This window comes from Peromyscus leucopus, chromosome 2 (assembly GCF_004664715.2).
Source record: "Peromyscus leucopus breed LL Stock chromosome 2, UCI_PerLeu_2.1, whole genome shotgun sequence".
Lineage (NCBI taxonomy): Eukaryota > Metazoa > Chordata > Mammalia > Rodentia > Cricetidae > Peromyscus > Peromyscus leucopus.
In genome coordinates this window covers 12,592,526-12,607,934 of record NC_051064.1, presented here as the reverse complement: position 1 = coordinate 12,607,934, position 15,409 = coordinate 12,592,526, and the positions used below count along the sequence as shown (strand labels likewise).

At 35.4% G+C, this 15,409-nt stretch overlaps 1 protein-coding gene across 2 annotated transcripts in view; it reads right to left on the bottom strand.

Annotated features, from left to right (window-relative positions):
- Positions 1–15,409, bottom strand: part of Cnbd1 (cyclic nucleotide binding domain containing 1) — a 357,869-nt gene that overhangs the window by 43,838 nt on the left and 298,622 nt on the right. Inside the window, exon 11 of one of the 2 annotated variants that reach the window (XM_037202380.1) lies at positions 2,078–2,145. In XM_037202380.1, coding sequence (XP_037058275.1) covers positions 2,078–2,145 — 68 coding nt within the window. Of the gene's footprint in view, positions 1–2,040; positions 2,146–15,409 lie in introns of those variants that run through there. The other variant, XM_037202379.1, reaches the window with a different exon arrangement.

The window sequence follows — 15,409 nt, the reverse complement described above, 5'->3', positions numbered from 1 at the left end:
AAGTCCTTCCTAACATCACCAATATGTGTAAAAAGAACTTTCAATATTTTTTACATTAAAAAAAAAAAAACTGTGTCCTGAGTGAACTATTAAGGGGTTAGGGAGAAATCTGGAGCTAGGGAAATCCTCAGGAACTCATAAGGATGTCCCCAGCTAAGACTCAACAATGGTGGAGAGGGTGCTTGAACTAGCCTTTCTCTGCACTCAGATTGGTGTCTACCCCAATTGTCATCATAAAACCTATATCCAGTAATTGATGGAAGCAGATGCAGAGACCCACAGCCAAACACTTGGCCAAACTCCTGGAGTTCAGGTGAAAAGAGGGAGGGAGGATTATAGCGGCAAGGGGTCAGAATCATGATGGGAAAAACCACAGAGACAGCTGACCCAAACTAATAGGAGCTCAGGGACTCTGGACTGACAGCTGGGGAGCCTGCATGGGATTACAGTAGGCCCTCTGAATGTGGGTGACAGTTGTGTGACTTGATGTGTTTGTGGGTCCCCTGGCAATGGTACCAGATACATGAACTGGCTTTTTAAGAGTCTATTTCCTATGGTGTGATGCCTTACTCAGCCATGATGCAGGGAAAGGGGGCTTGGTCTTGTGCTGACTACCAAGGTAGGCAACAGCCTATGTTGCCAGCCTGTGTTGACTACTCAAGGGAGGCCCTACCCCCTACAAACTGCGTATTCCAAAAATGCAAGTGCAGCTTTGTCTGACTGAATAGAAAGAGGCAAATCTAGAAGAGAGGAGGAGATGATGTTCTTTACAGCTCTGCCATTAGCCTGGAATAGGAAATGCTCTTTCAAAGGGGATGTGAGGAAGAGTTTCCTTATTTGGGTGGGGAGCTTCTTCAATCAGGAGTCATTAGGGCCTTGGGCATCATAGGTAAATCTTAGATGCTGCTATCTCCTAAACAACAACAACAAAAACAGTGTCTATGTGATGTTGTATTTGCATCATGCAATAATACATTATTGTACCTATAAATAGTTGTATAAATGGGAGAAGGAACACAGTTTTCTTTTTATTTTATTTTATTTAAATTTTTTTCATTTTATATGCCAACCCCTCTTCCCACTCCCTCCCCTTCTCCCGCTTCCCCCGACCCCCTCCCCCCATCCCACTTCCTTATATCACATTTATGTAACATAATATTTGCCACAAACTACATATAGTAGCTCCATACATGTTTGTTGCCTTAGGGATTTGGGTTCTGGTTTCTTCTCAAGAGGATCAATGTTGTTAGTGCTAACAGGCTTCTCTAGGTCCCTCTGGACTGCTTTTGACTTCAGATTCTCTATATGTTTCAGAACACCACATGAGACACTTAATATTCTGATATGAACTATGCCTCTATGCCTTTTATAAGCACATTACAAATATACTTTTATACAGATTGACAAATGTTTTATAATACACACATACACATATATATGTGTGCATATGTGTATAAATGCATATATGTATGTATATTGCAGCCATAATGATATTCACATGAAATATGCCAATTAAAGTTAAAATGCCAAAAAAAAAAATCAACCGCATCTTTGAAATATCTGTTTAAAAGTTTGTAATCTGGGGCTGGAGATGGTTTAGTGGGTAAGAACATTGAGTGCTCTCCCAGATAACCAGGGTTCAGTTCCCAGCACCCACATGGCAGCTCACAATTGTGACTCCGGTTCCAGGGGATCTGACACCCTCACATAGACATGAAGACAAAACACCAGGGTACATGAAATACAAATAAAATTTTTAAAAAGTTTATAATCTTTCTTGAAAATATAAAAAAAAACTTTTAAGAAAGACTACCTACAAACAGTGTTATTGACGTAGCTCATAATAGATTTGCAGCCCAAATACACATGCTATAAAATGTTACCACAGTAAAGCCAGACACATGAGTGAATGAATCACTACATTTTTAAAGTTTCCAATCATGCTGTTTCCTAAATAATTTGCCACATTTTAATCACTTCAGGGGGAAGGTGCAAGGCATTGGAACATCATAAATAATTATCAACATGTAGTTTCTGCAACTAACAATATTTACTATAGTATGAACATTTTTCTTACTTCTGTCAGATGGCCAAAAGTTGGTTTTGCTGTTTGAATCATAAGTTCCTTGGTCACTGGGTCTAAAGCTGTAGAAGAATTAGATAAATAATAATAATTACATTATTAATAAATAATTTTTAAAAATAATGAAAAGTCAACTTATTCATCATTTATTAATGTATGAAAATAGACATAATTTGATTTTCTTTAGCAATAAAATTGATTTATTGATTCATTCCAAATCACATTCAAGAAAACCATATCATCCTGTAGAACTGAAGCATACTGATTGTCTAATTGTCATAGTACACACATTCATAATCAAAAATTAGTATCATTTCTGACCTACTCTTCCACAACAAAGAATTAAATACAATTTGGGATTTTTTTTAAGTATTCCATGCTCCTAAGATATGGACAGGTGAACCAAATTAAGAGGAGTCATACAATTTATCTTTCAAATGTGTGGTATTAGGAGAGCAAAAAGAAGTTATTTATAATTGAATTTGTTGTTCGTGGAAGTTAAAAGAAAGTATGCTTGTAGACATTTGGGAACATCTAGATTGCAGAACATAAAAGCACTCCAGGATGGCTAGCTACCCTCTATGATTCAAACTTAACACAACACATGTGGAAGGTATCAAAAACCAAATGTACTCTGAATCAGACCCAGGACTGTAACCTGAATAAGCTGACTGTCAATGTTTTTAAAGACAGGGGAGGTCTGTTCTGAAGACAGGAGAGTAAAGCCTTCAGAAACGCACAAAGGAAGTAAAAGGACAACTAAAAAACTCGAAGTAAATAGAGAAAAGGGGGGCAACACCCTGATTTGTAAACCCAAGCTTAGCATGACAGATTAACAATGGTAAGTTGACTTCTCATGGAGACCAAGGCAAGAGCATTTTCTGTGCGTTCAAGGCAGACTGAGCCATATAGTGAGCTGCTAGACAGCCTGGGAGACAGAATAAGAATTTATCTCAAAAGAAAATAAGCAAAGAAGCAAGCAAGACTGATTAGAAGCAGGCACGCGCAATGGGGGAGGGGGATCGGAATACCCCAAACACAGCTTCACCTGGTCAACTCCCTGGTAAGCCACTCCAGAAACAGAAGGTAGGCAGGAAAGGGGCAGTACTCCCCCTAAAGCCTCAAGTCCAGTGTCTGTGCTGGAGAGGAAACATATTATGGTTTACAGAGCACAGACAGGCTCCTCATAGAGGGAAAACCTATTTTTAGGCTAGTGTTGGTTTTGTTTGTTTGTTTGTTTGGGGGGGTGTCTTATTTCTTAATTTTTATTTATTCTTCTCTCATACAATACATACATACCCTACGCAGCCTCTTCTCTCTCCACTTCTCCCAGCCTGTCCCACATACTTTTTCTCTTCCCAGATTCCCCTTCAATAATCCCAAAGAAAAGAGTAAGCCTCCGAGGGACATTAACCCAACAGGGCACAGGAAGATAGGATAAGACCAGGCACAATCCAGCACATCAAGGATGGGCGAGCTGCTATATGGGATCCCTGAGTGTGCTAATGAGTGAGTCTGGTTCTTATTTTTTCTCTTGGGCTCTTTTCCTTCTCTTTGTTTTTTTTCCAACTCTGATGTGTTAATTTTTGTTTAATCTTATTATAGTTTATTTTATTTACTAATATATCTTAGAAGCCTGTTTGTTTTCTAATGAGAGACAGAAAGGGAATGGATCTGATTGAGGAGGGAGGAAGAGAGGAACTGGGGAGAGTAGAGGGAAGAGAAACCATAATCAGGGTATAATCTGTGCGGGAAAAATTTTTTTGCAATAAAAGGAAAATAATAGCAATTTTAAAAGAATCACTGAATAAACATTTTAAAAATACATCTGAACTATCATAGAGTCTGGGAATAGGTTCAGGAGCCTCAGTTTGGCCTGCTATTGCCCAGAGATAAGGAAAAGGCAAGGGAGGCAGTTGCAAACAGCAGGAATGCTAGACACTGGCAAGACAACAAGGCTTGGTTCAGGCAGGTATTGCAAACAGAAGGCCACCCACCATTGTTGACCAGGTTCAGAGAAAATAACTAAATTAATCCTGAAATTTAATCTTTTTCTTTCATTTTAAATCCTTTAAACTTAGACACCTCCTTCTATTCTTTCTGTTTTATTTTCGCTTGAACTGCTCTCGCTTCTCCCCCTTACCCTGCACCATTCCTTTGACTCGTCATTGATACAGTAATTCTACATTTGCCTTATAAAGTTCTTATTTTTATTTGGGTCAGGGACTCACTATGTGCCCTGGCTAGCTTGAGACTCACGATGTAGACCAGGATGAACTCAAGCTCACTGACTTCTACTTGCCTCTGTAGGAATTAGAGATATGCAATATCATGCCCATTTTCTACAGAATTTTTCTTTCCATCACATAGTTTGTTATTTTTGCTATTTGTCTTATGGCCATTAGTAACACAGTGGCTTCTAATCAAATGTAAGTATATTTCCATATCTTGTATGAGTTTGTTATTGTTGCTGCTATAGCAAACTTCTCCTCTCTGAGAGGCACTGAGGAAATAGTCTATGCAATGAGAAGATCCCACCCAAAACCAGAAGAGATTACCAAACCAGTAGATATAAAAATATTAACACAGAAACCAAGACATGTAAAAAATGAAGCAATATAAGTTTACCAAAAAATCATAACTCAATTATTAAAGTAATATATGCCATCAGAGATCAAATTCCAGAAGATTGCAAAAGCTTACTGATAAAAAATGATCAATGTATTTCAAAATAGGTAGAAATAAGAATCTGAATTTAATTTAGGGCCTATGGAAGAAAGTCAAAATCATGAAGGAAGAAATCATCAATATGAATTTAAAAAGCTATATGAATAAAAAAGTCAGCAACTTAGAAAAATTCATAAAAATAGTGATACTTAGAAAAACATTTAAAAGTTCTAAAACCAATAAGTTCAATTAAATTAAAAACCACAATGGGCAGAATCATGAATTTTTCAAACAGAAGAAAGAATATAAGGGATTGAGGACAGGGTTGATGAATATTGCATTCAAATAACAATACAGAATAAAATGAACATGGCCACATAGAGTCAATAATTCAGAAGTGCAACTAAGAGATGAAGCTAAGAATCTAAGTAAAGAAGGAGCTGACATAAAAAGGATCTCTACAATGAACTTCTAAAGAATAGTCCCCAATCTAGGGAAAGAATTTGAGATTCAAATATAAGATAAACTTAGAACACCAATTAGACATGACCAAAAAAGAATCTCCCCTCAGAGCACAGTATACTGAAGATCTCAGAATATTAAGAAAAGGTGTAATATTAAAAACTATAAAATTCTAAGAATGTGAAAAGGGCAATGTTAGAAATCAGATCATCATACCTGGTCTCAAATTATATTATGGAGCCACAGTGACAAAAGACAGTTTAGAACTGACATAAGAAAGAGACATGTAGACCACTGGAATAGAATAAAGGACCCATAAATCTGCACAGTCATAGTCATCTAATTTTTGAAAGTCATTCAAAAGCATGCATGGGAGAAAAGACCTTCTTCAACAAATGCTGTTGAAAATACTGAATTTTCACATATAGAAAATTTGAAAAATACACCCATATCTTTCTACACAAAAAACAAGTAAAATGGATCAAAAACTTTGCTATTAGACTCATAACTTTGAAACTGCTACAAGAAAACATAAGGTAAACACAGAGAAATCATCCACGGAACTGACATATGAGATTCTATATAATCAAACTCTTTTTAAACAACAAAGAATATAGTCATTAAGGTCAAAGGATAGCTTACAGAAAGGGAAAAATTCTATGAACTACATATAAGATATTAAATTAGTATTTAGAAAACAAATAATTATAAAGACAAAAACAATAATTAAAAAGAGCAAATCATCCAAATAATAAATGTGCTAATGAATAGACAGTTCTCAAAAAGTATAAATGGTTGATAGTCTATTGAAAAAGTTTTCTATATCCGTGGATATCAGAAAATATAAATTCATACTGCTTTTCCATCCCAATCAATATACCTATCATCAAGAAAAGAACGAACAAACAAATGTTTGTGGCTACGTAGCGAGAGATTAATTCTTACACACTGCTAGTTAAGTCACTATGGAAATTAGCATGAAAGTTTTGCATTGAAAAAAAAATGTTAGAACTGCTATACCACCCAGATACACCACTATTTTTCAGGTATATATTTGTTATACACATGAAGATAGATAGATAGATAGATAGATAGATAGATAGATAGATAGATAGATAGATAGATAGAGATAGATAGATAGATAGATAGATAGATAGATGATAGATATACACACAGAGAGAGAATTTTAGATAGATAGATAGATAGATAGATAGATAGATAGATAGATAGATAGATAGATAGATAGATAGATGTATTCTTCACAATAACTAAGTGCTAAGTTTAAAACCAGGGGCAAATGGCTGAGGTGCCTATTTAACATATTAAAGCAGACCTGGCCTCCAGGTTCTTCCAGCATCCCTCAGTCCATACCTGTTACAGGGTAAGGCTGGCATACCCTGCCCTCTCCCCTGAACTCTCCATCCCAGAGGATGGGCTGCCCTTCTCCCAGAGCCCTATATAATCCAGACATTTTGGTTACCTCCCCTTTTGACCTCCTTGCTGCTGAGTCTGGTTTTTTCCTCTCCCCTCTTCCCCCCCCCCTCCCCACATGGCCCAGCTAAGTCTGGTCGTGTCCACTCTGGACTCTCCCATATGTGCCCAGCTCTACCTACACTACTCTTTCTTTTATCTACATTAAACATTCTCCTCCACCACACCTAGGAGCAGTCATGTCCTTTCCTTTCCTTTCTTTCTTTTCCTTTTCTTTCCTTTTTATTTCTATTTTAAATTCACTAGGGAGTTGAATAAATCTAGATGCCCATCAACAGATTAAATGATAAAGAAAATGAGGTACATACACACAATGGAACATTATATTTAGCCATAAAAATTAAAGTCATGACATTTTCAGTAAAATGAATAGAACTTAAAAACATTCTGTCAATCAAGCTCAATTGGTAAAATGTTTGCATTGCAAACATTAAGACTTGAGTTCAATCCCCAGAATAACTTTAAAATAAGTTATGATAACATGCTTATAAACTCAGAATGAGAGTGTGGAGACAGAAAGATCCCTGACCAGTCAGATTAACTTATTTGAAGAATTCAAGAAAAATGTGACGTTTTTGTCTCAAAAGATAGAGAGTACCAGGAATTGATGGCCAAAATTATCCTCTGGCCTCCATATTCATATGTACATTCCGTATCAGAATTCACATATACCCATGTAGCTATACAACATATGAGCACAAACGTGCATGCCCATACACACACACACACACACACACACACACACACACACACACAAAGTAATATTCAGAAAGACAATTATTGCATCTTTTCTCTCATATGTGGAATTTAAATTTTAACTCATCCATGTTATATATATATATATATATATATATATATATATATATATATATACATGTTTTTGTCTGGGCTTATAGGTTACCTTCATACACAAATGCTCATCACACAAGTGAATACACACATATAAACATACAGAATAAAGACAGATTGCAGAAAAACAATCACTGTATCTTTGCTCCCATACATGGAACCTAGATTTGAAATTTTATATATATGTGTGTGTGTGTGTGTGTGTGTGTGTGTGTGTGTGTGTGTGTATGCATGTATATGTATATATATGCATGTATATATACATATTTATGACTGTATATATATAGGTATACATATAAATTTATATACATGAGCTTAGAACACAGGTCATGAAACTACAAAGAGAAAAACAAGCTTAAGTTTGGTAAGGTTAACAAAATTTATGTGATGTGAGAGCAAAATTTACAATTATAGGAGGAAGTAAAACCAGCCAGAGTGATATTTGTGGTTGGATAAGTGTCCACAGTGGGAAGGGGATGTATCAGTACAAGTTATTATGATGAATTATGAAAATGTGAAAATGAAACTTATTATTTGTATGCCTATTAAGAAATTTTATTTAAAATTAAAGATTAAGGGCTATATAAATATTCTGATATATCAATCAATAAATAAAAAGAAACCAGAGGTATTACAGGCATCTTTGAATACTTTATTCTTACATTATACCTTTAATAATCTCATTTAATTAACTCTTTCATCTTGAAAATAATATTCTAAGTAATATGTGAATATAAATATGGAATAAAATTAAGAACCTGTAATAAATTCACAAACCATTCAATTATTGGATAAGCTCTTTTTATCACTTTTCTCTCTGGATTTAAACTATATTCATATCTTCTTTCCTTCAATATTCAACAGATGATGAATTCACTGATATTAAAATGAATATCAAAAATTAAGGTAAAACTTCAATCATACTATTATCAGTAAGTCTACTAGCCAATCTTATAGTTTTCTTAATTGATATTCATAAATTTTCACTTATGTGAAAAAACTAACTTTTGTTTTATAAAATTTAAAAGCAATGACAAGTGCAACTCATTCAACTGCCATTTTCGCTCCTTTTTTTGTTGCTGTGGCCAAATACTTAACACAAAACAAGAAGGAATGATTTTTTTCTGCTTACAGTCTAAAGTGCCATCCCATCATTGTGGGTAAGACATCGTAACAAGTGTGGAGGCATGTTGGCAGGACCAAGAGGCTGGTTGGTCACATTACATTCCTGCCCAGGAAGCAGAAAGTGAGCAGGAAGTGGAGGTGGGCTGTAAAGCCTCTAGGCACCCCCCAAGTGACTCACTTTTTTCTAAATGAAGCTCTACAATCTTCAAATCATTGCCCCTGCTGGGAACCAAGTATTCACACAGGAGCCTAATAGGGACACATAAGGTTGTAATGTTCCTGCCAGGACAACTGCAATCAGGAGCCATTGAAGACAAGTGAAGTAAAAGTATTCAACAACAACAAAAAAATAAAGTTACAGACTCTTAGAGAATGGCCTAATGGACTGAGTATAAAACTCCAACAGCTACAACTGCTAGCTCTCTGCATTGGGAGCTCTGATCCCTGTAGGTCTGCCAATATTTTCCCCCTATCTTCCTTCCTGCCTTCTGTACCATTTAATATGGCAGTCCTAAGTATGAACTTATACAATGTTGTAATTCATGAAATTATCAGTAGCCCCCTTATTAGAAATGATGTTGGGTTTGTCCATACCAATAAAACTGTTTATATTAGAAAAAAGGCATAGACCTAGACTAATCAGATCTCTGAATGAACTCTATGGGGTCTTTAAGGTAAAGAAGTAAAGTTGTTTTTTTTTTCAAATAAGAAGTAAATGAAGATAATTCAGATTTTATCTTGACTGTTAAATCACTAAATGCCACCCTACAGGATTCTTGTCACTTCATGTGATATCACAGGATTGTGGTGATTTTTTATTTGTGCTGAAATGTGGTGGCATTTTATTTGTGCATTAATAAAATAAAGCTTGCCTGGAGATCAGAGGAAAGCCAGCCACTATGTAAACACAGAAGTCAGGCACCACATGCCCTTAATCCCTTATCAGGCAGGTCTCTTTGTGTTCAAGGCCTCACTAGGGAACAGAGCCAAGCTTGGCGACACATGCCTTTAATCCCAGTACCAAACATAGAGACCTAGAGGTCTGTACAGGCAGACAGAAAGTGACAGAGTTGTGTAGGAAGAGGAAAGCTGGGCTAAGAGCCAATGAGAGGGCAGAATAGCAAGGCGATCAAGGCATTGGTAGACAGGAAGTAACTCGCATTTGGAAGCTGCAGAGTTAGTGAGGTAATATGGTGGCTTTTCCTATTTTCCTGATCTAAGGCTTTCATCCCTATATTTGGCTCTGTGTCTTCTATTTAACAAGACCTTTTAGAAATTCGTCTATACAGTATTTCTAAACTTTATCAATTATTTTATTATCCACTGTACTTAATCTTGCCACAATCTGACAAATGATAACTTGGCCTCTCAGGAAAACCAAGCAATTAACATTGCCAGGATTTTAGTCAGGGAATGTCAACCTGGATGAAATAGATTACTTAAAATAGATACTTCAGGATAATTAAGACAATGCTTCTGCTATTGTTAACATAAGGCAACTAGAATTATACAAAGTTTGTCTTGGCTTTGTGGTTTAATTTCTAAACAGAAATATCATCTCTCATCATAAAAGCTACCAATATTATACTCATTATTTCTTATAGGCTAACTTTCCAATATCTACATCATACTGCTGCATTTAATAACTTAAAAAATAAAATAAATATCTGGAAAATGTCTCCAAATTAAGATAAGAATTCCATTTATAGAATGATCAGATTAACATAACATTTAAATATTCCAAATATTCAGATTTCATTTGATTCTAGCAGGACTCATTGCAAAGACAGAAGTCAGAGTGCTAAGAACAAATTTCTGTGCTTCACTGGAACTTGGGAAGTGAGATTTTCACTCCTTTCTAACATTTAACAGGCAGAGATGGGTGCAGAAACACCAGGTGATTCCATTTCAGTAATTATGGTAGTCATGAAAGAATTATTGTTTCCTCTCCTTTGTAGTTTCAGAAAGTCCTGAGGAGGAACAGCTGGAAAAGTGATGTCAGATTGATCTGCAAGCTGTAATTCAAAGAGTCCTGCTGTTAACCGATTTCCCCAACGAAGAATGCCCTCAAGAGTTGACAGATTTTCATGATCGTGTGTATGTGGAGCTCTAAAGCTCACTGACTGTGAAAGAAATGGCCTCTAAGTTCAGTCTACAAAAAAAGGTAACAGTTTTCTGGAAAGAGATATGTGACAGTTCTCTTTCATTCTAAAACTACCATGAAATGTATAAATATTTGGTTATTAAAATAGTCTTACATTTCTGGAACAAAGTTAATAAACTATAGATTATATAACACAACAGACACACACACACACAAAAATGCACACACACAGTATGCCAGCTGCAGCATGCTAGTGTGGTGCTACATTCATGCATATGTGACTGGTTTTAAGATTGGCCAATAATTTTTCTCTTTCTGTCTTGGCACATAAGAATGGAAGAGGTACAATCAGTATAGTTTATAGCAAGGAAACAGTTAGCATCTCTTCTATATAAGGGTTTATGCAGAATTCATTTATGCCTATCTTAAATTGTTTTTAAAACTCATGAGGTAAAACAGGAAGTACAGTATTTAAGTTATATATTCAGTTGTTTTAATAAGCTATTATCCATGGTTTTATTTCATTTGTGATTTTTCTATAAATTTGTTCATTTCATAGAAATGTTTAAATTTATTGGCATGGATAATTATAATAGTCTGTTTTGGTTTCTAAAAGCCACCATCTGTATGCTTATATCTTTTTCACATAAGAAACAAACGATTTCTCTTTTCTTGTATAAATCTCCTTTAGAGTCATAACAACCTTTTCTTTTCAATTACCTTGTGATTTTGATAGCAATTTCTGCTGTTGGGTTGAATTCATATTTTAAATTATGTTTTGCTAAATTTGCTATTATCTTATACATTGCAACTCATTTCTTTTTATCCTCCTTTTATTCAAAATAGATTATTTTGTTATGTAATATATCCTGATTACAGTTCCCCCTCCCTCTATTTCTCCCAGTTTCACTCCTTCCCTCTCATCCAAATCCACTTTTCCTTTGTCTCATTAGAAAAGGACAGGCTTCAGAGAGATAACAATCAAACATGACAAATGACATATCATAAGATAAAACAAAAATCATCACACTGAAATTGGACAAGGCAAACCAACAAAAGGAAAAGAACCAAAGAGAAGATATAAGAATCAGAGACCCATTCATTCACACACTCAGGAGTCCCATAAAAGTACTAAGCTGGAAGCTATAGTATGTATGCAAAGGACCTAGTGCAGGCCAGTGTAGGCTCTGTGCTCGCTGTTTTAGTTTCTGTGAGTTCATATGAACTTTACTCATTTGATTCAGAGGGACCTGTTCTCTTAGTGTCCCCCCTCCCCTCTGGCTCTTACAATTTCTGCCACCTCTCCATTGGGATTTCCTGAGCTCTGAGGGATGGGATTTGATGGAGACATCCTGTTTAGAGCTCTGTCTTCCAATATTTCTCTCTGCAACTCATTTCTAATATCCTGAAGCTGGTGATAATCCTATTGCATTCATCCCTTCTATTCTACCATTTCTACAGTTCTGTCTCTTTAAACATGATGCCATTTGTTACAAGCAATGAGTTTTGATATACAATAAGTACATTCTATTAAGTAAATTCTTTACTATTTTTATTGTGATGTATCCTTAATCCATGGACCCTTCAGAATGATTTTTCTTAGTTTTTGTATAATTGGAGGTTTCTGTTGTTGTTATCTGTTTATTTCTGGATTAACTGAAGAACACATTCTTATAACTACATCCTCTGAAGTATGATAAAATGTGATAATGAAATAATACAGGTTCAACATTATAACATTTTGTTCAATCTTACATATCACTATTGATTTTTTTTTTAGCTTTTTTAGTCAGGATTCTTCTGTGTAGTCCTGACTGTTCTCTGTAGACCAGGCTGGCCTCAAACTCATAGCAAGGACACTGTTAGCCTCTATTATATATAAGGGTTTATGCCTCCCAAGTGCTGGAATTAAAGGCATGTGTCACCACCATTCAGCTGACTTGATTTTTCATTTTGATATAACTTATGTTCCATAAGACTTATTCACATAAAATGTACTACTTGGTGGGGTTTAGCATATTCACAAATTGAACAATCATCATGAGCCCCAGAACATTTGTTCATGAAGACAATGTATTAGCACTATCTGTCCATTTCCAGTGCTATCCAACTTAGTAAGCACTCACATATTTTGTCTTTACAAATGTTAGTATCTTGTACATTTCAAATACTTAAAATGATTTGTAACTTTTGTATGAAATATTTTGGCATAATTGTCAAGGTTTGTACACTAAACTTACAGAATAAATCAGTACTTCATTATTTTTCATGGCTGAGTAACTTATATTCTAGGTTGTATTGTATTTTCTTTATTCTTTCATCAGCACATTCACAAATAGTTGTTCTCCATTTGGAGCTATTGTGTATAACGTGGCTTTGAACACACAAAGTGTTTGTGTAGACATATTATTTCAATTTGTTGTACTTACATAGGATTGGAGTTGCAGAGTCCTGAGGAAACTCATGGTTTTCATTTTGAGGATTCTCAAAAGTCTTTCCAAACACTTCCTCATTTTACATTATTACCAGTTGTGTTTAGAGTTTCTGTGCTATTCATGTGCTGGCTAACTTACTATAATCCCTACTTTTACATTCTCCCTTGTAAAATGAAATGATATCACACTATGTTTTAGACTTGCATTTTTTAATAGACATAGTTCTGCAGTTAACAGCACTGACTCTTCTAGTCTATCACAGTTCAGTTCCAAGCACCCACAACTGCCCATAAATCCAGCTCTAAGGGATCCAATTACCCTCTTCTGATCTCTGAGGGCACCTGCACAAACAGGGCACACACACACACACACACACACACACACACACACACACTAAATGCTATCTTTATTTGTTTTCAAAGCCTTTATTTTTATTCATGTCTCCGTATGTACATGTGCACCTGTATGTGGATGTTCCCCAGGGCCAAAGAAGGCTTCAGATTCTCTGGAGCTAAGTTTCAAGCAGCAGTGAGCTGTCCAATGTGCGTACGAGAAATTGAACACAAGTCCTCTGAAAGCACAATAGGGGTCCTCTTAACCCCTTAACCATCTCTCCAAATCCATGACGTTAATATAAAACTTGGTAAAATAAAGACAAATTTTCTTTAGTAAGAGTTGGCTTTATTAGTGAAAAATAACAATTCTGTAGATACTAGGCCCACATAAGCTGTATAATTTAAGAGTGTTTCTTCTCTTCTGTGAGTAGTGTGCTTTAGTTTCTGTTTTGTTGTTTTTTAAGTGTTCTTTGAAACACGAGAGGCAGAAGCAGGTGGATCTCTGTTCATTCGAGGTCAGTGGTGAGTTCAAAACAACCAGAGCTTTGTAATGTGGCCCTGTCTCCAACAACAACAACAATAACAACAAAACAGCCAAACAAAAGGGAAATAAAATTTAAAATTTTGTGACATCAGTTGATATGTCCTTTGCTTATTTGTTCTCTGAGTTTTGTATCTAGAATCCATCGCCACAGTACAACATAAACGTCTATATCCATATTTCTTTCTAAGAGCTTTATAGTGTTTTTGTTTGTTTGGGTTTTTTTGTTTGTTTGTTTGTTTGTTTTGTTTTTTTTGAGACAGGGTTTCTCTGTGTAGCTTTGTGCCTTTCCTGGAACTCACTTTGTAGACCAGGCTGGCCTCGAACTCACAGAGATCCACCTGCCTCTGCCTCCCGAGTGCTGGGATTAAAGGTGTGTGCCACCACCGCCCCGCAAGCTTTATAGATTTAATGGTGATGTTTAAATATCTGAAGTGATGACTTCAAACATTTAACTTCTATTTGATTATAATATAAAGAGAACAAACTCAAATTTAAACTTGGATATTTTCTAACCACTGGTTAGTTTGTTTGTTTGCTTGTTTTAAATTGGCTCAATTTTGTTGCTGAAGGTCAGTAGATGAAATCGTGCCTTATTATAAGGAAGCTGAGGCAGAAGAGTCACAGGTTCCCTAAGGCATGCCTAGGCTGTAAAGTGAGTTCAAGTTACTCTGGAAAACTTCATGAAGCCCAGACTCAAAACATCAAAAAAGGCTGGTGGTATAACTAAGTGGAAAGGAGCTTGCCTAGCTAACATTCATGAAACCACAACTTAAATCTTCAGAGAAAGAGGGAGGAGAAGGTCAATAAATGTGTGAATGTGTCATTTGCTTTTGGAATCTCCATTAAATCCCATAGTTTCTACTTATTTTTAGTTGAGTACTACAGAATAAAGACTATTCTAATTATGCTCTGGGCTATAATGTCAGAAAAGTGATCCTTCTTACTTTATTATATTTTAATATAGTTTTGACTGTTCTGAGTTCTTTATGTTTTCATATTTGTTTTAAGAACTTTTTTTCAGTTTATACACACAAAGAAATGGAGACTGATAAAATTACCGCAAATCTGCAGTATGATCTATGCAGTATTGCTATATCTTAACCCAAAGTTTTCAATATTTTTGTAGAGGTACATTTAATTTTCAGTGTGTAATCCACTTCTTATATTTATTCTTAATGTGTTCCACTTATTGTCATCAAAAACTATTTTTTCTTAATTTAAACTTTAGCTCCATCATAATTGACTTATAAAAATATATTTTATTTTCACACAATGTGGAATGTGACCATTTATCAGCTCATATATTAGCTCTCA